Genomic DNA, 24,908 nt, shown 5'->3' with positions numbered 1-24,908 from the left:
CCCTCTCTCCTACTACTATGACCTTCTATACCCAATCTTTCTTTTTCTGTGATATACATAGTATCTAAAGGCCCTGTCACATTGTTCCGTGCAAGCCTTGCGGATGATTGCCAGCAATTCACCCGCAACAAAGTTTTGAGCATGTTCAAACTTTCCTGCGTGCAAATCAGATTTACGTGTGTTCCGCAGGCAACTGCGTGCGAGAAGTAATTCCTCAAAAAGCTGTGTGCACCTGAATAGGTAGCCTAGCTTAGCCAGGTAATAATAATAGCAGGGCCCACTGGGAGAACAGTTTTCGGAACTGAAGTGGCTACCCTGGGTAAATATACCGTTGTTATTATCATTAGATACTGTCAATGCGGGGGCGACCTGCGGGTAGAAAAAGTCATCCGCAAGGCTAAACATGGAATGATGTGACAGCGCCTTTACCATCCATCTCTATTTCTCTACCTACTTTGACCTCCTTTTATATACCCCTCTCAATCTTCCCTTTTCATATTCATCATCTCTTACCTTCACATATTAAATTATTGTGTTGTATTCCCCTTTTTACCTCCCCTTAACTGCTTATGCTTATAATTATATATATGCATTAATTAATCTTGTTAATCTATTGAATGATGATGGTCCTGTGTCTATTAACAAAACTGACAACATTCAAAGGACAAGTCCATTCCAACAGAAAGTTGATTTGAATAGAAAGATAAAATTCCAACAAGCATAGCACTAAATATTTCATCAAATTCAGATGTAAAATAACAAAGTTATGACATTTCAAAGTTTCGCTTAATTTTAAATAAATTATCTGCACATCCTGGTCGTAATGCAAATGAGGGGACGGATGACATCATCCACTCACTATTTCTTTTGTATTTCATTATATGAAATATGAAATAGTTTAATATTCCTCATTGTTATATGAAAAAAAAGAGTTTTATTCCTCCTGAATATGTAGAATTACCATTGTAATAACATATTGAGGTTCAGTCAAGTTGGTCTGTATTGTCAATCTGTAAAATTTGAAATTTTGTATAATTAAAAAAATAAAAACATAATAGTGAGGGACATCATTGACTCTTTCAATTGCCTATAAATGAATTGTTCATATAACTGTTTTGTGAAACGAGCAAAACTTTAACATGTCATATTTTTCTTATCTTACCTCTGATTTTGATAAAATTTTCAGCATTATGCTCGTTTGATTTTTCTCAATTGATTCAAATCAATCTTTTTATTGGGTGGGCTTGACTTTTTTTAAGCACAAGAAAGTCAAGATGATCTTTAAATCTGAATCACTTTATCTTTATTTTCTCTTTCCTCTCATTTTATACATCAACAAACGGCCAAACACGTTTTACCTTTTCTTTACATTTTAACATTCTCTTTACATCCATGGACATGTTTAAATACAGAGTACTGTAAATATAAAATCATCTTTATGAATTATTTTTGTAATGTATTACATATTTGAACACGACATTATATTTGCACATTTTTTTTGTCTTCCATGATCAATAGAATAATTACTTTTTTAACAAAGTAACCTAACTTTTTTTCTACAATTTCTAAAGAACTGTTTGTCTTTGGTTACAAAATATCTCTAAATTTACAAAGGTAAATCTCACTCTCATACATTTGATATTTTAATAATCTTATTTCCATGAAGTAATAAAACTTTTCTTATGCATTTTTTGCTACAAGGATTTCAGGCCATCCTGAGCAAAATGTCACAATTGAACCTTGAACACATATTTTTCTTCTAACATTTATATAATGAAAAAGTTGATAAAACTACAATTTACTTTCTTCACAATTCTACATTCAAACACAGAAGAAAATATTTTGCAGCAATACATGATCATATACCTACACAGTGTTTTCCTTCTAGCTTTTTCATTCAACGGTTCACCGTTTCTTTCTCCATTTACTGGCAAGTCAGATTTTGGTGGGAACTTAATAGAATTCAGCAGTCTTTCCCAAGTCAAAATAACAATTCTCAATCTATTTCACATTAATTACCAAACATTCTTAATGAAATAATAAGCACCAAACATGCACAGGATTGCATTGAACACATTGCCTCATTAAAATGCACTTCATGGTTGTTTCTACTAATGAATTAATTTAAATAAGCTGACTAAAAAGAATACAAATTTAGGATATTTTTTCATAACAGTTGTCAGATCACTGGGCTCCATAACACAAAGATTAGCGATTAATCGTTAATTTGAAAGAACAATTCAGATTGGTTCCTAGTCAGTCAACGGAGCAAAATGTGCATGCAACGATGATCTTGATAGGCCACTTCATTTTACCGATTAAACGCCAACCTTTGTGTTACGGAGCCCTGATGATTTCTGTGAAATCTTTAGCTCTGGTTGGTTGAAAAATAATGGGTAAATGAAAACTGAGGCTACAGTCAAACCAACGTCTCCAGACTGATCAAAGCTATTATGTTACTTTATAAATGGAATATCATCAGTCAGTTTTGAGTCAGTTTCATTGGTGTGGCTACAGCATTGTCATTGGAGACAATTTACAAGAAATATTGCCCAGGACACTGATATGTAGAAAGTCTCTTACATAATGAAAGGCAAACGAGAGTTTCAACTAAGATTTTCATTGTAATGACATATATATATATATATGGGAGAGAAAAAAAGTACAGTAGAATTTTTTAATCAAGGGAAATATAAACATTGTAATAAACATACATGTAAAGAACCAATGAACATGTCCCAAGCAAAATAACCACTCAGGCTTATTACTGACCATTGTCAATTACCACATACCTAAAATGTTGCAAGAAAGTACTAAAGTCTTAATACCAGTTGATAAGAAAATGCAAATGGACAACTATGACGTACACATAGAAATTATTACTCTACTAGCCAAGTTTAAATATCTTCTGAACAAGAAGTGCATTATTTGTAAGAAACATGATAATCAGGCAAGAAATTGTATAGCACGTGATAATCCGTTCATAATAAGTTGGGGGTAAATTCACACTGACATTGCATATTGACCATTACAAAGAATTTAAAAAAAAATAAAAAATGTGCCCTGTATGGAAATAAATCCTATAACATGTGAAATGTAATCTAAACAAAGGAAATGTTTCTTTATTTTTTATGTAATATGGGTAATATTTAAGTATTGCTGAAAGAAACATGTGGGGATATTTCTAAAATAAATATTTGGACAAATGAAATAATGAATACAGCTCATAAGTCACACAGAACACAATGAAACTAAATTGAACCAAATTTTACTGGGACAATCAGATTGTCATCTATCAAAAATTTAGTCAAAAAAAAAATATAAATGTGTTGACTACAACAGGGGTGTGTTAGGAAGGTAGAAAACTAAAGCACAATATATTTGAAAATCTATAGGAATACAAAATCATTCCAATCACTGACAAAGCATTTTAAAAGGGGGTTTGATATCCCATGTGGCGTGCCGATTTTTAACCTTTCGGAGCCGGCTGGCTTCTGCAGAAACGAAATATCAGTATTTACTACTTATGTCTGTAGAAGGATTGTTTTGGATCAATTAATTTGGCAAATTTCAAATAAGTTATGGACAACAAAAATAAAAGCCCTCGTGATATTTGCGCATTTCAGAGCTCACTCATGAAAGATTTATAATTATGAACATATTTTGTATAATAATTAATGCGTGTTCTTGCATGAATCTGAGATAATTAACTTTTAATATTACTCGAATTATGGTTATTTTTGTTCGCTGATACCCGTCATGCCCACAAAATGTACTAATGCATCATTAAGAAATGGACAAGCCAATTGAAATCTGACTTAACTTTGTTGCTCCAAGAAACTATACCAAAAATAAAAATATTCCTATTATTGAAAACACCCGAGTGGCATTGTTGAAACACCTGTTTGCAACACATTATCTTGCCGTCGGCTCGTCACTTGGGGTTATGCAGGCTAGTACATTCCTTTCCTTTCTAACACATCCCTGACTACAACTTGAATTAGAACATTCCCCTGAATATAATAAACAAGATCAGATATATGAATATCCAATAATATTATGTACTCTGCCTTTTATCTAAGTTTGTAAACAGGAATACCACAAAGTATTTTGCAAGAATATTGTAAAATATGCATACAATAGAAAAGTGAATACCGAGCGACAAATTGAATGCCTAGAAATAAAGTATTAAATAAGTAGCGATTGACGATAGACTGAAAACCTTGCAATCATGGGTGGATCCAAGATTTCATAATAGGGGGGGGGGAGGTCAGAGAATTTCTATAAGTTTTGTTTTGCAGACATTTCTGACATGCGAAACAACAACAAAATATTGACTAGTTAAAAAAAAAAAAAAAAAACAATTTCCACTTCACTGCCAAAAAAGAGGTTGTCTATCAGCATAATGGAGGTAGAAACAGTGTCTAACCATTGGCCCCCCCTTCCCCTGATCCCCATGCCTGATAGCAATCCACTAATCAAATAATTGACAGATATAATACTATCATGATATTTAAACACAATAAGTTACTTGGTACAAAATGTACAGAGATATGCTTTCAAAAATAATGTAGCAAATCAACACTATTTTTTCATTGCACAAGTATGTTTGCGTACAGTTCATCCTCCTTCCTCCTTTATTGAAACAATTTTGTAATTACTTGCACTTATGAAGTAATAAACTGTGTCACTATAACATGTAATGGTAGAAATAATGCAAGCTGCAAGATTGTAACTAACATGCAAGTCTTTCATTATGATAATGCTTTTCAAAATAAACTAAAAACGTTTCTATAAAACCTGTTTTTCAACCTCAAGTTAAAAAAAATTGTCTTAAATAATAAAATAGAAATGCAAAGTTTGAGATAATCTATAAAGTGTATTTTTTAACAATATTTTGAAATATTCATGATACTTGGAGTGCTAGAGATTTGTGAGTATCACACTATCAAACCACTGTAGAACACTACTGTAAAATAATCTACAATTACCGTACATGCAGAAATGTTTTGAGAACAAATTTTGCTTTAAGAGACCATGACTATGAATGAAAGGCTATTTTCTCTTCTCATAGTTCGTACATTAATTAAAGAGACATTAAATACATCAACTGATAATGAGAATACAGAAATAATCATGATTTTTGATACATGAATTCACATAATCAATAATTATTAACCATTTCAAATTGGCAATAAATATTAAGTTTGAACTACTCTAATGTGAATATTTGAGAAGAATCTTCACAAGTACAATGGAAGGAAAAAATAAGCAGAATATAAAAATTTACTGCCCTATGAAAACTAGCAACACATACTCGCTAAGAGAATCAGATATCAGACCACATGTTCCATACTAAATTGTTATTCTTTTCTTAAAATTTTACTCCAGAATAGAATAATCAGTTTCATGCATTTTACTATTTAAGTTGAGTGATTTTCAGGCTAATCAGCTGCTAAACTGCATCATTAATCAACTCTCAACATATCAGAAAAATAATTTTTTAAAAAGATCAAACAATAAATGGGATGTCAAAAATATGAAATATGAATAAAGATAAGTTGTTCTAAACAGTAGTTACTCTGGTAGATCCAGTGGGACTAACCACCTCTGAACTACTTCGACTACTGTCATCTTTGTGAAACCCCATCCCGGAACAGTTGGTGTCTATCTCGCCTTTCCGATTTGGATTTGGGCTATAGTTATAGGGTGACACCAAAACAGGTACAACATTGTTGGAAGAAGGAGAGGTGTCATTCTGATGGATACCGAATGGTTTCTGGGGAAGTTTCAATCTCTGAGGGCGATGTGGTGATTGATCAACGGTAGTATCTGACAAGCTACGGCTGCGCTGGTTCTGGACATTTCGACGCATGCTCAACTCTCCTTCAAGAAATGTGTCGCTTGTTTCGCTTTTATTGTCGTCAAGACGAATGAAAGAGTTCAGTCGATTTTCACAGTAAAAATACTGCTCATCGGCTTCAATGGAATTACCATCCTCATCTACGGGGGACATACAGTCCCCCGATAGTCCGTTTGGGGAAAGGCTACCAGTTTGAGAGTGTGGGGAGAAGTCTCCCCGCTGTCCGTTTGGGTCAATCTGTATATCACCTCCTACTGATCCAGTTGTAACACCGGGACTCATTGGAGTAGCAGGATCAGTATCTACTTCTGAACAGCTTTCAATGAATTCCTCTGGCATCTCTTCTTTCATGATATCGCTACCACTATCCCATTCAACAAACTCATCAGGCATCTCTTCTTTGTCAATATCATTGTCACTATTCCAAGCCTCTAGCTCATCCAGATGCCTGTCAAAGCTGAGATCAGCCCCACTAATGTTAAGATCAGGTTCTAGTTCAGCCAGAGGAGGACTGGGGAGGACCTGCTCAGCGGACGACTCTGATTCTGTCTTGCCTTTGGTCTGAACCTTCAATTTTTTTGGTGACTTTTTTTCCTTCTTGGAGAAAAACCCTTTGCTCTTTTCCTTTCCTTCACTATCACTATCCGATTTCTTTCCACCAATCTTCAACTTGAGAAAAGAGAATCGCTTCTTATCTGCCTTTTTCTCCTTTTTCCCTTCATTTTTTTCTTCAGATTCATGCTTCTGTTTAGATGTTAATTTAGGTGTTGATTTACCTCCACTTTTTGATGAGTCTAAACTAGATTTACTAGATGATTTGGAATTTGAGTTTTTATTAAGTGATGGAAAAATATTTCTCTTTGCATTGACTGCTGGTGACTTATTTGAGCTAGGTAATTCAGGCTGGGCTGATTTCTGTCGAGAAAGGCTACCAACTTGATGATTGGTAGAAATACTACTCAAACTGTATGAGCTACTATGACGTGATGAAGAGTTGATACTGATGGATGCACAGTCCTTTACCTCATCTTCAGGCCTTTTCATCCAAACACCATCACCTTCTGCAGTTTCACGTGTTGGAGACACAATTTTACCTCCACAGTTTTTCACGGGTATGTTAAGTTCTTTGCAAAGATCCTTAGCTTTCAGTTGTGAATTTTGTTGTTCATCAGACGAAAGATCACTTTTAGTCACATTATCACTCACCCCAGATGCTCCCTTTTCTTTCTTGCTACTGATTTCAATACTCGACTGGCCCTTCTTTTTAGTGAATGTACCAAATTTTGATGGTGTTTGTGGTGAAGGTGTCTCCTCAGAAGATGATTTATTTACAGCGGGTGATCTTGGTCCTTCAGCTGATGAAGGCCTACTTGCTGGTTTGTTGTGTAATGCTCTTGTAGAGGCACCTGAGGGTTTAGGACTAGCAGATGCTGCCCTAGTAGTTTGAGGACCTGTTCTGACTCCTGTATTCCCAGGCTTTGCTGGTCTTGTATTTTGTCTACTGGCAGCCGACTTTGGCGGTGTACTGGAACGATTTCCATTAACATTTGGATTTGTTTTCACACCTGATGGCGATGATGATCTTTTGCTCAGACCTCCAGATTTCTGAAGTCCTGAGTTGATCTTGGAAGTTGCAGAGTTATTTCTTTGTGTAGACCCTGGTCCCTTTGTTTGTGGGATGGTCCTCTGCTTAGACACTGAGCTTTGTGAGGTTGTTGATGCTCTGGAAGGAGATTCTGATCTTTGAGATGTAGTAGACACTCTAGATGGTGACTCTGACCTTTTTGCAGGTGCATTTGTCCTTTGACCTGGGGAAGAAGATCTAGTAGCAGGTGACCTAAGACCTGGGGAATTAGTCCTCTTTGGAGTGATTTTTGAGACACCAGTGGGTTTACTGACTGTTTTGTTTCCAGTGGAAGACTTTTGACCCTCTTGCGACCCCTGGATACCACTGCTCGTCTTTCTCCATCCACCTTTAGACATAGATAAACTGGATTCACTTTCAGTCACTGATGGAGCCTCTTCTGATTGCACTGGAGACAGAACCTTCTCGTCTCCACTTAATGGATTCATTTCAGGAGTTTGTTCAGGGAGTGATGCACTATCTTTTGTAAATGTTGATTGTTTGAGCAGCACTGGTCGATCACCATCGTCTAAATCAGGTGAACCTCCATCACTTTCTAAGCTAATGCTTTTCATTTGTGATGTCAATTCTTCATCACCCAATGTAGAGTCATCGACAGGTTTGTTGGTAGATGGGCTTTTGTTCACAGGTTTTCTTGGAGTGCCAACAGAACCAGTTGTCTTTGTAGAAGGGCTGTTTGATCTTGAAGGCACCGGCATCTTTGATTTTGGACTTGCTGATCTACTTGTGCTGAGTGGAGGTTTTCCAGCAGGAGAGCCACGACCAGTTGGTGGCTTTGGTGAGGTTGAACTGCTAGGAGAGGTTTTGCTAGGGTTTTTTATCTGTCTAGGTTTGGGGATATTGCTGATGCTTTCTTTTGAAGACCTACGTGAAGAAGTTTCACTCTTGGCATCTCCATCTTTTTGAGAATCAAGGGAGGATTTCCTTACCGGCCTTGGTGGTGTGATGCTACGGGCTGAATTTGTAGTATTTCTTACAGGGGTAATATTCTTATTTCCATTAGGTCCTTTTGGTGAAGGTGTGAGCCTTGGTGGAGTTCCAGATCTTGGTGAAGTGGTTCTTGGAGGCGTAGTGGTCCTCCCTGCTGTCATAGGTGATGTTGTACGAGGAGGTGTGGTAGTCCTAGGAGGGGTTCCTCTACCAGTTGGGGTTGCACTCCTTGGTGGAGTTGTAGAAGCACTGCGAGTAAGGCCACCTCTGGCACCTCGAATAGCACCCCTTCCTCTTGATGTAGTGGGACTTCCTTTAGCAAGGCCACCTCTAGTTGCTGCAGGACTTTTTGGGGCCATAACACTCTTTGGTGGTGTGATAGATCGTATTTTGCCAGTAATGGGACTTCGGTACACCTTTTTCCCACCTTTAATTCCTTTGGGGCCATCCTCTTCCTCAGTTACAGATTTCTCCTCCACACTATCTGATGGTTTGCTGATTCTTGGTCCCCTTCTAACAGGTTTTGATTCATTTTCCTTGATGGTAGCAGAACTTTCATCATCTTCCATAGATGGACCACCTGAAATGACCTTGCCATTTATTTTCTTAACAGGTTTCTTGCCTTTTGATTGCGGCATGCCAGATATGATGCACTCATCCAGCAAAGCCTGCTCACTAGCAGCATCTCCATCAGATTCTGCATCCAAAGAACTAAGAGAACTGTTTCTTGAAAAACAAACAGGGGTGTCCTCTGTTGCAAACACTCTCCTGGAATCCTTGTTGATTCCATTGGCACTCTCAGTCGACCTTTGTTGTTGACTTTCTTCATCCTGCCACTGTTCAGTGAGATCTGGTCGCTCTTCTTCATCATTGTCACTCAATGCACTCAAACTTGAATTGTGGGAAAAGCAAGTTGGTGTGTCTTCAACGGCGTAGCTTAGAGGTGCCTCCTCCGAGCTCAGTCTCCTCATAGCCATAGAACTTTCACCAAGATGATTCATTCTGTTACCACTTATCCTGGACGTCCGTGTCTTTTCAGCGAGTCTCTCTTTTGCACTTTTTTCTACCGTTCCACGTTCATCTGCTTGTTGTGGTGATGCATCCTCTTCATCACAACTGAGAGAACTGAGTGAATCTGCCCTGGATATAACACCAGGGGTACCTTCCACAGCAAACACTCTTGGAGAGTCCAGAGGAGACATTGCACTCTTAGCAGCATCTGCATTATGATAATCATTCATGCTGTAATACTTTTTATCAGGACTATGAACCTGTTCAATGGGATTTGAGAAGGATGTTCTCTGCTTGGGAATCATTGTCTGCTGTCTACTTGAACCTCCATCTGCTTGTTTCCTTTTACTAACTTCTTTCATTTGAGCTTTAGCTTCAGCAAGGTCGGCATCCTCATCACAGCTTAATGAGCTTAGCGAACCATTACATGAAAAATTGATAGGTGTGCCTTCAACTGCAAAAACACGGGGTGTATCAGATGGAGTACTCCCCATGCTGACTCCAACACCTAAGGTACTTCTGTTCTGAGGTAAATTTTGAGAAGTGATGTTTCCATTGACATCTTCGGAATCAATGGGAGAAGTAAGGTCACTTAAGGATGTAGCATTGGATATTCCTGGTGTTCCTTCCATGCAGTAGGTTGTAACAGTATCAGGAGGAGGTGACGGATTGTTCACCCAGTCTTGCCCTCGTTCTTGGCTTGAAGTAGATCTGGTATCTGAGCTCATCTCAGGGATGGGAGATGGACTCTTGTGACGCACATCTGTACTTGGCAATCTCTTTCGAGGTGCAACTCCCTTCGGTGATCTAAACTTTCCAATGTGTCGGGGTGATCTGTGTTTGGCAAGTAGTGATGTACGAGGCTTGCTAGATTTGGATCTTGGGATGGCAGAGTTAATACACTCCTGTAACATGGAATCCTCTGCCTCCTTTGTGACAGAGTTAGTTTCAGACCTGGCATCATCCATGTAATGTAGAAGATCCCCTGAAGTTTGCACTTGATTATCTGATTCAATACCACTAGGTTTCTCCATGGCACTTCTGTCTGGATTTGTAATCATAAGTTTCCCATCTGATGAACTCTCGATCTCAATGTCTTCTATGCTTAGATCACTGAGCGAAGTAGCAGCAGAAAAGTTCACTGGAGTGTCCTCTGTGCAAAATGGCTTTGATACATCCTGCAGGGCAGTGGATTGAGCAGAATTTGACTTCTCAAAACTGACGTGCTTACTAGTTGACGGCTTTTGACTCACAGGTATCTTCTTGCTGGTAACATCTCTCTTGCTTTTAGATTTTGATGGCTTTGGTATTCCCTTTCTTCTCACTGGCAATGCTGCATTAATACATTCATCTAACAGACTCTGCTCTTGTTCTGAAAAGTCATTCCCACTTGGTTCAACGTTCTTTTCATCTGCATTCTCTTTGTCTTTACTGCCAGCATCTTCACTTCCCTCATTCCCTTCAGGTGGTAAGAGACGTTTTGCAACTGTAGCTTTGACATCGCCGTCAATTGTCAAAGCACTCAGGCTTGTAGCACAGGAATTGTCAATGGGTGTTCCTTCAGTTGCATACATTGTGGGCTTTTCTTCCATTTCAGGAAGCTTAGGAGCATTTTGAATATCTTCCTTGACATTACCCTGCGATGTTCTTCTAGGACTGGGTGGCATTGTATCACTGGGGCTATCTGGTAATTCACTCGGACTCACAAAACCACTAGCTGCACGACTGTTGGTATAAATTGAGCTTACATCATCGCATATATCTGGCACATCATCACTACTGAGTGAACACACTGAACTGCATCGGCTAAAGACCAGAGGAGTTTCTTGGACTTCATCATGGTGGTGAACGTCCGATGGGAGCTGCAGCAAAACTTGCTTATTTGTCATTTTTACAGGGGTTGGCTCATTTGGAGGTGTAGTGGTTTGTAGGTCATCACCAGGTGAATGAGCACTGTCATCTTTACTTTTCTCATCCTCGTTCAGCTCATTTAAATCAAGTGAACTGAGTGAGGAACATCTTGAAATTGGGCCGGGGGTTCCTTCTACACAGTATGTCTTTGTGTTGTCATCATGACTGCATGGTTGTGACTCTTCTTCCTCATGATGGCTTGATGCAACCGAATGTCGTGATCCTCCATGCTCTGATCCAAACTGAGACACCAAACTTGATGGAATCTCTTGATTCGATGAAACATTGTAGCTACTATCACGCACCTCTGGCTCCTCGCTACTCATATAAACAGTCCCACCTGTGTTGGTCTCTAAAGTTGTCTGGACAAACCCAAAACTTTCTGCATCCTCTCCATGTGACATATCATTTGCATATCTTTGAGAAAAATCAGTTGGCCTCTCATCATCTTGTGTGAAAGGTTCACTGTTATCCATGTTCGAGTACATACTTGATCCTTGGATTGTATCTAGGACATTGTGATGAGAAGATACTGACTGGTCTGAATACTGTTGTGGAAATATTCCCTGGTGTTGACTGGACATGTAAGAGTTACCTGTGGCCAATCCTTCGCGAGGTCTATGTGGTGAATTGCACTTTTGACATGGCTGGGATGAATTCTCTTCATTCTGCTCTCCATCACCGCTGCTTTGCTGTGAGTTTTCCTCTTTACATCCATGCTCTTCGGGAGGTGTTCTCTTTGGGCTATGTATCCCTGGTGGAAGATCTTCCTCAGAATACTTTAAACTATAGTTTGTTGTAGAGTCCATGTTTGTACCAAAAGCCTCATCTGCAGAGTGCACCAATGCATTGTTCTGAAGGTTCCTTCCAGTCCCATGCATGTTGAGAGAGCTGTCCGCTGATTGAGAGTGATCCATCTGAGATCGATTTTGCGCCAATCGTTCATGGATACCAGCTGGGAAAATATCGCTAGAAATACTGTTTATGCTTTCTGTAGATGATCGCCTAGCGACAAGGCCCTGCCCTCCATCAAAGCCAAAGGAGTATGAGTTGGAACGACTTGAAAGATTGGAACCCTCTGGTGGCATATGGGTGAAAGAGCTTGAGCGAGGACATGTTGGTTTTTGTTGGTGGCCATTTCTAGACTGGAGCCTGCTTTCAAGTGACTCTCGACGTGGACTCTCACTGCCCTGGCTTGAGTCATTTGGAAGACCAGCTTGAGCTACTTCTTGCATGATCTGTATTCAAGATAAAACAAATATTGAAAAGGAAAAATAAATATTCATATCAAACCTACTTCAATTTACTATTACACTGACTTTATGTTCAAATATTTAATACCAGTATTATTATACAAAAGAAAATCAATAATAGATGCATTCTTGCCTTCTGAAATAATCATCAATGAAAAAAATTCAAATCATGAGGATGTCATGGTCATGCTGCTTCTTACTCTTGTTTTCAATGAGAGGTAGAGGGTTATTTTTCCATTTCTATAGCACCATCTATTTAAATCTATTCAGAGGAGCTCTATTACTATTACCCTCAGCTCCAGCTGCTACTTCCAGCACTTGGTGCATTCCAGGAATTAATTCAATTTCAATTCTGTAATTAGCATAAGCTCTGTACATTGACCATAGATATTTAGGAGCTTTTGGAGACAAGTTTTTGAATTCTAACGATGCTGCTTCGTATTTGATTTGTTATTATAAATTATTCATTAAGATGGATTCAGATATTCAATAAGAAATTCTCCTAATGTTTTAATTTGAAGATAGAGTATTTAGATAAGGAATGGTTGAACTTTGGCTATGTCGAAGGAAGTTTCATTACCTGTGCTATCCTGCTTCCTCCATGTGGTTTCCCAGGACTATTCTCGACAGATCCAGGCTGACTTGTGGTGATTTGACCTTCACTTTCTTTTGTCTTCCCTTCTTGGAAGGAGTGATCATCACGAGTTTCAGGAGAATTCACAACATTTCCATGAAGTCTATTGCTTGGTGAAGGCGCTCTCTGCTGGCTATTCATGAGAGAATCTGGTAAAGGGGTGGCATTGGGATTCCAGATGGGGATTCGCTGCGGAACTGGCGAATAGTCGGGACCATGCTGCTGCCGAGATCTATGGCCTCGATTCCTGAGAGAGGCACGTTGTTGGCTTTGAAGTAAGCCATGTTGATCAGTTCTACCTTCCATCTCAGCATATGTGTCCTTCAGATTCTTATCAATCTCTGCTTGGAGCGCTCGTTGTTTCCTGACATGGAGTCCTGGAGTGCCTTCCTTCTGGCCATCCGCTGTGGTCAAGACATCAGGTCGCGATGCCATCAGATTCCTTAGTGCAGCTGAACTTCCCATTGCAATCATTTTATGCTTGGAGTTGATAAGATTCTTGAGCATACTGACTGCACCTAATTCCCATAAGAGATCCTGATCAGCCTTGTTCCTGGCAGACAGGTTCCACAATGTCCCACATGCATTGCTGACAATGGTAAGGCTTGAAGACTTCAGGTGATGAAGTAATATTTGAAGACAGTTGTGCTTTCTTAAAAGCTGCCTGTACTTTTCACTTGTTGCGATGTGGCTAGAAACATTCCTTAGAATACCACCACCGTTTTCAACAACAGCCGAGTTCCGTGTTGGACTTCTATAAGTTAAAGAGCCCACCAGAAACTCAAGAGCACCATTGACGGCACAAATGTCCGCCTTGTTCTCAGTACAGTGTGCTGAAAGGTTCCATAATGCACTTAAAACGCTCTTCAGTGTTGATTCCTTTTTGACTTCCAGAGAACAAGTCATTAATGCGACAACTGCTCCAGCTTCCCTTAGAGCCTTCTTGCTGGCCATATCTGCCCTCCAGGAGAGGTTCCTCAAAACACTAGCTGCTACTTGTCTTAGGTCCTCACTCTCTGCACTAAGGAGGGCCACCAGGGCTTTCATACATCCTTTCATAGAGCAGAGAAGGGCTTTGTTGGTGACATCCCCAAAGGTCAGGTTAGTAAGGGCCATCCCTGCATACCGTCTCAGAGTGACTGTGTACTGGTCGTTGCTGCTTCCGTGAACCTCATAATCTACTTGCAAGAGTTCAGCTATTGCATGAAGGCCACCTGTAAATAAGAGAACATATAATAGATTTACTTTCAATTGTCCATTTAGAGTAAAAAATTTTACAAAAATCATGCAGCTAGTAGTCAGATATTGATAGAAATAGTAAAAAAACAGCTGCATAAATCTATTGTTTTCAAAAATATCATATAAACCATTCATAAAACTCTGAAAAAGTGCTTATGTCACAGCAGACTGACCTTTGACATTTCATCATTCATAAAACAAATATTGACTTGATCAATATTGACATAGGATCTACCTGTATAGTGATACAGCTATGTCACAATGCAAAGGCACAAGAGAAATATTCTAATTCCAGCTACTTAACTATGCGCATTTGTATAATAAGTGCACAGATAAAATATGACATAAGACTTTTCCATCATAAATTATTATATAAATCAGGGAATGAAATTGAACACCATACAATGGTATCACTAAAGACAAATATAGCCATCTGAAATTTTCCATTTCAGTTCTAATTTTATATTGACTACAGCCATCACTTATTTACCACATATGGTTACAATTTATATGAACAATATTTATCTTCCATATTTGAATGCTACAGTCACACTGATGTAAATGATTTAAAGACCGACCGATGGGTTGTCATTGGGAATAACACAATAGCTTTTGTTGATCAGGGTTCCATTTCACCAGTGTGAGAGTACTAGAATTATACAGTAAGTACGAGTGTTGTAGCTAGAGATGAACTCCTACGGTGTGAGTAAAAAAAAACATGACACCTCACAAATCTCCAATTTAAGAAGAAAATGTGTCATGAATGCAAAACCATTATATATGACTGGAAAGAGTATCTTCTCCCAAATATCTTGATACCATATTAATGTGGTATGTCTTCACACTTGGATATTCAATAGGTATTCTTTGCAGTGATGTAAATTTTGATTTGTGCCAAATTAAGGCAGAAATGCAATAAATGAACTTTTGATGTCATAATCCTACATATTTGCAATCCTTTTTTATTGAAATTTACTTGAGAATTGATACTAAAAAGTTTTTATTAAACAATTATAATGTAGATTACTGAGAAAGTATTTTGAAATGGATTTTAATGCAACCCTTGTAGGATTATGACATCAGTGACATCTGTCATCTGGATTTGTTCTATGCAGTCATGCCTTACTTTGGTGCAAATCAAAATTTACACCACTACAAAGAATACCTCCTGATCAGCCAAAAGTTAACACATACCACATAAATGAGGTATCAAATTAATTGGGAGAACATATCTTTCAGGCCATGTATAATAATTACGTGTCTCTGACATATTTTCCCCTAAAATTGGGGATTTGTGAGGTGTCAAGCATTTTTTTGACTCACACGTTAGATAGAGTTGTGTTGTAGATTAAACCCTTACCTAGGTGGCATATTGCACTGCGATGCTCCTCATCAAATGAGAGCTTCATGAGAGCAGCCATAGCAGGACCAGGATTGTGATCTATTGGTAGAGCACTCTGACTTGATGCTGCCATAAAACACATATAACATTATGCTTATTAGAAAGGAAACTCGGGTACAGCAACTCTTTACGGAAAGAGTTATAATCAACTGCAACTCGAACAAATCAAACTTTGCCAAAAATTTATTTTCAACCAATGAAACATGCATATCAAGGACTGGCACTTCGTTTCTTAAGTTGTGTTTAAAAGTGACTCTTTCCGCAATAGGTCCATCATGCTCGCCCCATAAAGCATGTGATGGCCATTGATATTTATCCCATACGTAAAATTAGTTTCCACATTCTTTTCTCTCTTCAGTTTTCATAAGAATTTTTGCGTAGCAGCACATTGACCTGGGAAGCAGTTTGCAACAGAAAACACAATTTTGAACTAAGGTAACATAGAATTTCTTGATGCCAAAGTTGACAATATAAGAAATGGAAATTAAAATAAAAAGTGGTCATGTATAAAAACAAAAAAAACCAAATAATTGCAATACATTTAAGAATAAACATGCAAAAAAAGGATTGTTGTAAAAAGTTTGTAGGTGAGCATGTTTCTATTTTTATCGATTACGAAATAATTATAAAGCCGTTTGAAGTATATGGTTGCAACTTTGCTGAATAGCTCATTAGTCCACATCAGTTAATTCTAAGTTCAGTGCAGAAAAAAAAAAAACACTGGTTAACATAAAAATGACATTGTAAAGAAGATGTCAGACTGTTTTTTTGAATTATTTCTATACATTGTTTATATTTTCCCAAACCTTTCTAATTTGGATTTGAACTCTTCTAGAACATAAAATGTGAAAGCTACCAGACTCACCACTCTCCTTATTTTCGGTCTCCACAAGGGTGTCACAGTAGGACCTGATTTGTTCAAGGAGACGAAGGACACGCCCCTCCTGCTTACGTCGCTTCTCATCAGGGTTGAGATGTACAATGTTATGAAGGGCTGTGCTGGCACAGTCCCTTGCCTTCTGACTCCCCCTGAAGTTACCCAGCACAGACTCCTGGTCCGTTCCATGCAGGATATGGATTAAGAGGGGTATACAACCTGGTGAGGAATCAAGGAAAATGATATAGCACAGAAACTTCCTCATAAATGACAAGGATAATAATATTTCCTTTAACAAAAATGATATATATGTACCTTATAATATATTTAGCTCACTAAGACAAATGTACATTTAGAAAAAAAAATGGTCAGTAATAATATAACACAACAATTTTTGTAGAATATGCAGATTAATGGCCGAGTGTATGAAAGCAACAATTATGAAGTGCCATCAACTGGTTATTCTAATAATATTATCAAGATCTTGAACCTAGGAAAATACCAAACAAATGAAGTTGCCACCACTTCTAATTATTAATTCATGAAACATACAATCAATCTCATTTGCTTATCATCTTTATTAAAAAAACAATTAGAGCTGAAATGTAGACCAATGCCAAATTTGCAATTTTCTGGTCTTCAGTTCAGCGAGGTTATATGTGTGCCCCATTGAAACTCCTTTCTTGCTGACACCATTTTACCCTTGATCAACACCCATGCATCAAGCTTACAGAATACAGATATAACTTGAAATGTTTTAAATTCCTTACCAGACTGCCTCATAGCTAGACAACTATCGGCAGACCTGGACATCATGAGTAGCGTGCTTGCCATGTCATCCCTGTCATGCGAACCTAACATGGAGAGTAGAGAGTACACAAACCCAACCTAAAGGAAGAAATGGAAAATAAAAACATTTAATTGATTTCAATTTAATTCATTTATTTCTACAAATGTAGCACATATTAAAAAGATTTAATATAATAAAAGCACACTTTGAAAAAAATGATATAAAATTAGGAATACAACAATTCTACTAGCAAATGTACAAGTTGTCAGAAATAAAAATATATTTATCAAGTACAACCCCCAAGATTAATACAAAAAAGATTATAGTTTACCAATGAGAAAAGGAATAATAGGACATCATAACTGAGAATCATCTGTTTATATTAATGTTTTTATGCACATAATAAGTACTGAGAGGTTTACATTTATATAACAGTGAAAAACAACCAATTCTAGTTTTTTCGTTGTAAATTTCACAGCAAATACCATTAAAAGAAATTTACATGTAAGTATTCCTTTAACAAACCTAAACGTAGGTAACATTTCCTGCTTTTTAACTTAAATAGAAGAAAAATAATGAATTTCGATGAAAAAAGTCATGAATCTAAAAGAAATTAGCAATACTGCGAAGTAGAATAATCATGATCAAAATATCCTGAGAGAACATGCTTCAAAGTTTTTACCTTGACTCCGAGTTGTTGGTTGTTAGCACCAGCAGTAGAACTCTTCCTTGGACCTGTACCAGAACAGGATGATGATCCAAAACTCATAACACTAGATGTTTCCTGCTCACCATTACCACTCCCTGGACCACTCCCACCACCACCACCACCACCTCCAGCAACACCAAAAGGAATTTTTCCCAAGACCTGTTCCATCGTATCCCCATTCAGATTAGCACCCGCATGCAGGTTGTTGAGAAAGGGCCATGCTCCATGGAAGAAGGTTGGTGGACACGGCGGAGCAATACCTGTTCCCGTTTGCTGCTGTTGTAGCGGTTGTTTCTGCTGCAATGGTGGCTGTTGCATGCCACCTGCTTGCACCGATCCATCGTTTGACAGGTGTATATAGGGGCTGTCTGTAGCAGTTTGTGTGGAAGAGGTAGGATTTGGTCTTAGACCATTTGGTGGAGAACCACTGAGACCGAAGTCTGTTTTGGCATCGATGACCAGACTGGCTGCTCGTCGATGTGATGCAGGGCTACCATGGGAGTTTGAATCATGTGAACTTGCTGATGATCGCTTGCTGTTTGTACCTCCACCGGCTGCATTCAGGCTCTGACTGTACACTAACCTCAGAGCATCATCAGAGAGGGAAGCCTAAATGACAAAAAAAAAATACCAAACAAACATCTCAATGCATTTGTATGTTTTATTCTAGAGTAACCAAGATAAGTCAGACAATGACATATATAATAAATAAAAACATTAGTCATGCAGCAACAATGCTTTTATATTTTTTGACATTGATATCTCACTGATAATACATCATCTTTGGACTCTACCCTTTAGATACTTCATATTATCACAAACAAGTAATTTGTGAATGCACCTCCATACATGTATACATAAAAACAAATGCTATACTAATATAAGTTCTTTCAAAAACCTTTTTTTCCTGAAAAATTGCTAAGGACTTTGAAATCTGCTAATATATTAATAATTCAGACAAAATCCAAAAACCCTTTAGCAAATCGTAAGGGATACAGGTTCAAACCAATCCAAAGAAACTTTTAAAGCAATTTCATTTTATCTGGGAACAGAAAAGAAGACAGACAAAAGGCTTCATACCTGTGCACCCTGCTCCCATACTTGGGCTAAAAGTTGCTGTTGTTGTAGTTGCTGCTGTTGATGTTGTTGCTGCTGTTGTTGATGTTGCTGCTGTTGTTGATGTTGCTGTTGTTCTTGAACCTGCCTGAGCTCATATTCAATTGCACTTAGCCTCTGCATGCGCATCCGATGCCTTGCTGCGATGTCCTCCATAGATCCCAGTCTCTCTTGCATCAACTCTCTAAGCTGGCGGGCTTCGTACTCCAGCTGGCGCCGTGACATGTCAGTCTGAAGGGAGTACTAAAGATTGGTCAAGAATAGAAAGGAAATCTTTATTTTAGCAAGTTCAAATATGTACCAATGAACAACAAAGGTAAATGTTGTTACTCCATTGAGCAAACTCTATGGCATGTAAAAAAATATTCCCCTGTGAAAAAAATAGAAAAACGGCTCAATAAAATTCAACATCTAAAATCTTCTTTCACATTCCCTCTTCTATATATCTTAATATTGTTCTTGTAACTAGCAAAGTCAACTATAGAAGAAAACTTATCTGCTTGTTAGGAAAAATTCAAATGGATATGAAAAAAATTGTGAAATATTTGGGACCTTTTGCATTAGATTCAAGAGGTAATGTCATTAAATTTCATTTTCTAAATTAAGCAATACTCCAAGTACCCCTCAAATTCTTAGTAGAAGAGCATCAGATTTCTCAAGCCGACTACAAACAGCACATCAAGCAGAATTCCAGATCTATATATTGCACTGATGAACGAGAAACTCTGGAAAGTAATGTGTAGCTTGATATGGCACTACACATTATCTAGAATGGCGTCTGTCTTATCTCCTTCCCACATTGTAGATGCCTCACTGAAGACTCTTCAGACACTCTACATACCTCTCAGACGGAGACACACATCCAAATGCTAACCTGTATCATGGCAGCCATTGGAGCCATAAGGACATTAACCAATATATCATTATATTTATTCTATATGTAATTTGTGTTGTGGCAAAATGCAGTGTGGAAACTTGGAATACAAGTTTTTTTCTGAACATAAAAGTTGCAATTTTTTTTTATTTAAGCATATCTGTAAGTCCATGATAAAATTTGAAAAAAAAAATAAAATCAATTATATATTTAGCATGTATTTTTTTATTTTACCATCCCCTCCCCCATGGTCTAATTATCATCGAAATGACAAGAAATCAGTTGAAATTTTATACAAACACTTAAAAGAAAAAAAAAAACAGCTAAAGGGGAAAACATAGAGATACTTTATAGAATGACCAATTGATTTTTGTTTATTGTGGAAGATTTCGAATATGGAGGAATTTTCAATTTCCTTTGGCAAAACTCAAGTTTTCTTCAACTTCTTCATTAGCCTCCTTCTGGCACTTCACAGATGATATCACTGACTTGCGTCAATTCCTGAAACCCTCTCTGATGGATTACATCCGTTGAAATACCAAACATGACGTTGACATGTAGTGGACTTATTCATACCAAACTAGGATTCCATAACTGTCCTCATACCACGTAAACAATGAGAGAAATTAATTTTCCTTTGTTATCTTTGCATGAGGTAGAATTTTGCAAAACTTTGAAATATTATCAGGGATAACTTATTATTATATAAACTCCAAAACAGATATAAGTTTTAAGTTCATATCGTTTACTTAAATTTTTGTATCCAAAGTTGAAAACTTCATCAATTTACTAAAATGAGATACAGGTTTGCAGTGATGTTTTAGATTCACGATTCACTGAAGCCTTTAAAAATAGACTATGTACTAAGATGCACAATTACACATAAAAGTTTAAATTAGCAAATACTTTACCATAATCCCTTTCACCTCTTCATGATCAATTTAAAATATGGGTGAAAATAAAGCGATGTAATGGTTACTAGATTTCTTTTAAGTTAAATGTAAATTATGCAGGCAAATGTAAGGTATAATAAAACATAACTTAAGGATTGTTAAGATTAAGTTGAACATATGTAATTCAAAGTTCAATGCAAGTTATTCAGGTACACACATGACGAAGTTAAAAATAAATTAGGGTTTGGTAAGATTAAGTTGAACCTATGTAAAAAGATTAATTTGATGACAAATTGATGGAAGTTGTACAGGTAAACCTAAGTTTAAGCAGGCCTCTACAAAAAAAATTTCGTGAACAAATTTGCTTGCCCGATAGAAAAAACTGCTTGCCCTATTTGTTTTGTAATATTTTTTATCATGACGGCACTACTCTTATTTTTAAAGGTCATACAAAATAACAACAATTGAGAATCATGTACAGTACAAAAGAACACACATTTGAAAGTATATTTTCAGCAACGTAGGCCTGAGTCATTACGTTTATTTTGATTTTTTTTTTTGCTATTTATAAATGGGGCTTAATTTAAGGTAAAAAAAAAAATCTTCACCCAAAGTTGCTAAAATTTCATATTTTGCATCTTTAAATCCACGAAATGGTTATCTGTTTGCCATATTTCCTTAGAATTGTTTTGATTTAGTTGGAAACTATAAAAAAAGCTAGTGAAAAATATTCAACTCTGAAGAAGATCGTTTTATGATGTTAAAAAAAAAAATCAAAAGTGGAGTGGCTAAAATTTCACATTTTGCATCATTATTATTATTACTTATTATTTGTACTGCGCTTTTCCCATTAGGCCCAAAGCGCTTACAATGAATTAATTAAATGAAATATTTTAAAAACTACAAAGTACGAAAGAGATGAGTTTTTAATGACTTTTTGAAAATTGCTAATGTTGGAGACTGTCTAATTATTAGTGGCAGGTCGTTCCAGGATTTTGAAGCCGACACTGTAAAAGTTCTGTCACCAGCTAATGTACGAGTTAATGAATATGTGAGGCGAAGGTGATCACTGGCCGACCTAAGTGCTCTAGTTGGTGTATACAGATTCAAGCAGTTACTTAAATACTGTGGAGCCTGTTTATTCAGTGTTTTGTAGACAATCAAGAGTAATTTGAATGTAATTCTCTGTTTAAAAGGAAGCCAGTGAAGAGAATTAAAGAGTGGTTGGGAAGGATGATCTCGGGAAACCTGTAAAATTAATCGTGCTGCCCAATTTTGTAGTCGTTGAATACGAATTAATTGATTAGAGGGAATTGTAGAAAGGAGCCCATTGCAATAATCAATACGAGACAGAACCAATGAACGAACAGCATTGTGACAGGCAGACTGGTCAATGAACCTTCTGATTCTAGAAATGTTCCTTAAATAAAAAGTGACTGTGCTACAGATATGAGAGATATGGTACGACATTGACATGCGGGAATCAAATATGACACCAAGGTTTCTTATTTTTTCTGATGGTCTAAAGAGTGTACCATCAACATCAAGTTGAACATTTGGAAGATTGCGCAAGTTATAAGTAGAGGCCGCAACAAAAAATTCAGTTTTTTTGTCATTTAATTTTAGCTTATTCACTATCATCCACTGTCTTATATCTGATATACAATTCTGGAGTTTAACCAGTGCATTATTGAGAGCTCCAGGAGTCTTCGGATCAAAAGAAACGTATAGTTGTATGTCGTCAGCATAAAAATGATAATTGATACAGTGATTTCGGATGATGTCGCCAACTGGAAGAGTATATATTGAGTAGCCTATGGGTCCGACTATTGACCCCTGAGGGAGTCCAAATTCTAGAGTTATGGGATTTGACAATGTGCCGTCAATATCAACTTGCGAAGTCCATCCAGACAGGTATGATTGGAACCAGGATAAGACTTTGGACCTAACGCCTATTCTATTGAATAACCGAGATATGAAAATGTTATGATCTATTGTATCAAACGCGGCAGATAAATCTAACAGCACCATAAAAACTACATTATTTGAGTCGAGAGAAAACATGATATCATTTTTTACTTTGATCAGAGCTGACTCGGTGCTGTGACCTGGCCTATAGGCAGATTGGAGAGGATCAAAAATATTATTAGATTCAATATGATCAGCTAGTTGAGTACATGCCGCCTTCTCGATGAGTTTACCTAGAAATGTTAAGTTTGAGACCGGTCTATAATTACTGATGTCATTTACGTCCAACCCTGATTTCTTCAAAAAAGGTTTGATGATTGCTGAATGTGCTTGATCAGGGAAAATACCTGTAGAAAGAGATTGATTGATTACATTTGTGAGCAATGGTAATAAATGAACAATGTTTTCTTTCAAAAACCATGTAGGAATCGGGTCAAGTCGGGAGGATTTAGTAGCCGAAGACATAATGATTCTGGATACATTTGACTGAGAAAGCACCTGAAATTCTGCGAAAAGTGGAATATTTTGATTTTCAGTATCACTAAACTGAATGTTAACAGGTACAGTACATGCATCAAGTTCAGCTCTTATTCTCCTTATCTTGTTGACACAAAACAAAGAGAATTGATGAGCTAATCTGGTTGCAGATTCGTATAAGGGAAGTTGATTCGACTTCTTGTTCAAAAGTGAATGAATGATCTGATATACCTCCTTGACAGAACACGAACCTAACTTTTCTTTCAAGAAATCATGAGATGGTCATTTATTTTCCAAATTTCCTTGATTTTTTTTTTTATTATTGAGAAACTATCAAGAAAATTAAGAATATTCACCTCTCTCTTGTCTTTTCTTCATCATTTTATGATGTTACACTCGGTCCATATTTTTTTATTGTAGTCCCGCATGTAGACTTTCATGGGTTTTTTTTTCATGGTGTTGCAGCATTGATCATTGATCGTATCGTTTAATCGTTTTACACTTGGTCAACATGAAAGTCTACATGTGGGACCACAATAAAAAAAAAAATTTACCGAGTGTAACATCATCAGAAATCAGAGTAAAGAAAGAGAGTCAAGAAAGAGCTGAATATTCTTCATTTTTTCAGTAGTTTCCAACTAAATCAAAACAATTTCAAGGTAATATGGAAAATAGATGGCCATTTCATGGATTTTTGCAAAATGTGAAATTTTAGCCACTTTTGGTGGTTTTTGTATCGGCAAATTGCTCAAGTAGCGCATGCGCAGTCATTGCACACATAGAACGTAAGATGCGATGGCACGGTTTTTCGAACGAGGTACCTGGTGATAAATTATTGGTAATTGGCGCTGATTTTACATCAGTTTCCACTGTTTCTTTTACTAGTTTGACATAATCTGAGAGATAGTTGTGATTATCCCAAAGATATTGAAATTTAGAGGGTCTACTGATATTTTATTTCCAAAACAACCACTTGCCCGATCGGGCAATTGACTTTGAGAAATGCTTGCCCGCACGTCACTTTCACTTGCCCCGGGCAAGCGGGTTTGTCGCGCCCTGGTTTAAGTTTTAAATGAGTTAAGGTTCTGTAAAGATAAAGTTGACAGAACTTGGGGAAAAATATTCCTTTTAAGTTAAAGGTAAGATATGAAGTTAAAACTAAGATTAAGTTACAAATAAGTTAAAGTTTGGTAAGATTAAACTGAACTTACATGGTCAGTAATGGGCAAGTCTTCAATCCTCCTTGTCAAACTCTGTAACTGGGCAAGACATTGGCTTCTTAGGTTCTCCTCCTTAGCTTGTTCATTCAATATCAG

At 37.2% G+C, this 24,908-nt stretch overlaps 1 protein-coding gene across 1 annotated transcript; it reads right to left on the bottom strand.

Moving 5' to 3' along the window:
• Window positions 1–1,280: 1,280 nt before the first annotated feature.
• On the bottom strand, window positions 1,281–24,908 carry LOC129257619 (adenomatous polyposis coli protein-like). The gene is made up of 8 exons (XM_054895995.2): window positions 24,804–24,908; window positions 19,345–19,623; window positions 18,238–18,873; window positions 17,536–17,653; window positions 16,754–16,984; window positions 15,847–15,954; window positions 13,194–14,461; window positions 1,281–12,598 (listed from the first exon to the last, which is right to left on the bottom strand). The coding sequence occupies exons 2-8, from the start codon at window positions 19,603–19,605 to the stop codon at window positions 5,567–5,569; spliced, it is 9,654 nt and encodes a 3,217-aa protein (XP_054751970.2). The 5' UTR covers window positions 19,606–19,623; window positions 24,804–24,908; the 3' UTR covers window positions 1,281–5,566.

The sequence above is a fragment of the Lytechinus pictus genome, chromosome 3 (assembly GCF_037042905.1).
Source record: "Lytechinus pictus isolate F3 Inbred chromosome 3, Lp3.0, whole genome shotgun sequence".
NCBI lineage: Eukaryota > Metazoa > Echinodermata > Echinoidea > Temnopleuroida > Toxopneustidae > Lytechinus > Lytechinus pictus.
This window is presented reverse-complemented; position numbering and strand designations above follow the sequence as displayed.

What these genes read in the sequence shown, in the direction of transcription:
- LOC129257619 (XM_054895995.2), bottom strand. Translation starts at nt 19,605, where the DNA reads ATGTCACGGCGCCAGCTGGAGTACGAAGCCCGCCAGCTTAGAGAGTTG. An exon ending in TATGGGAGCAGGGTGCACAG is followed by an intron (nt 18,874 to 19,344) that starts GTATGAAGCCTT and finishes TTTGTCATTTAG; the next exon opens with GCTTCCCTCTCTGATGATGC. An exon ending in GAGGAAGCAGGATAGCACAG is followed by an intron (nt 12,599 to 13,193) that starts GTAATGAAACTT and finishes TCTTGAATACAG; the next exon opens with ATCATGCAAGAAGTAGCTCA.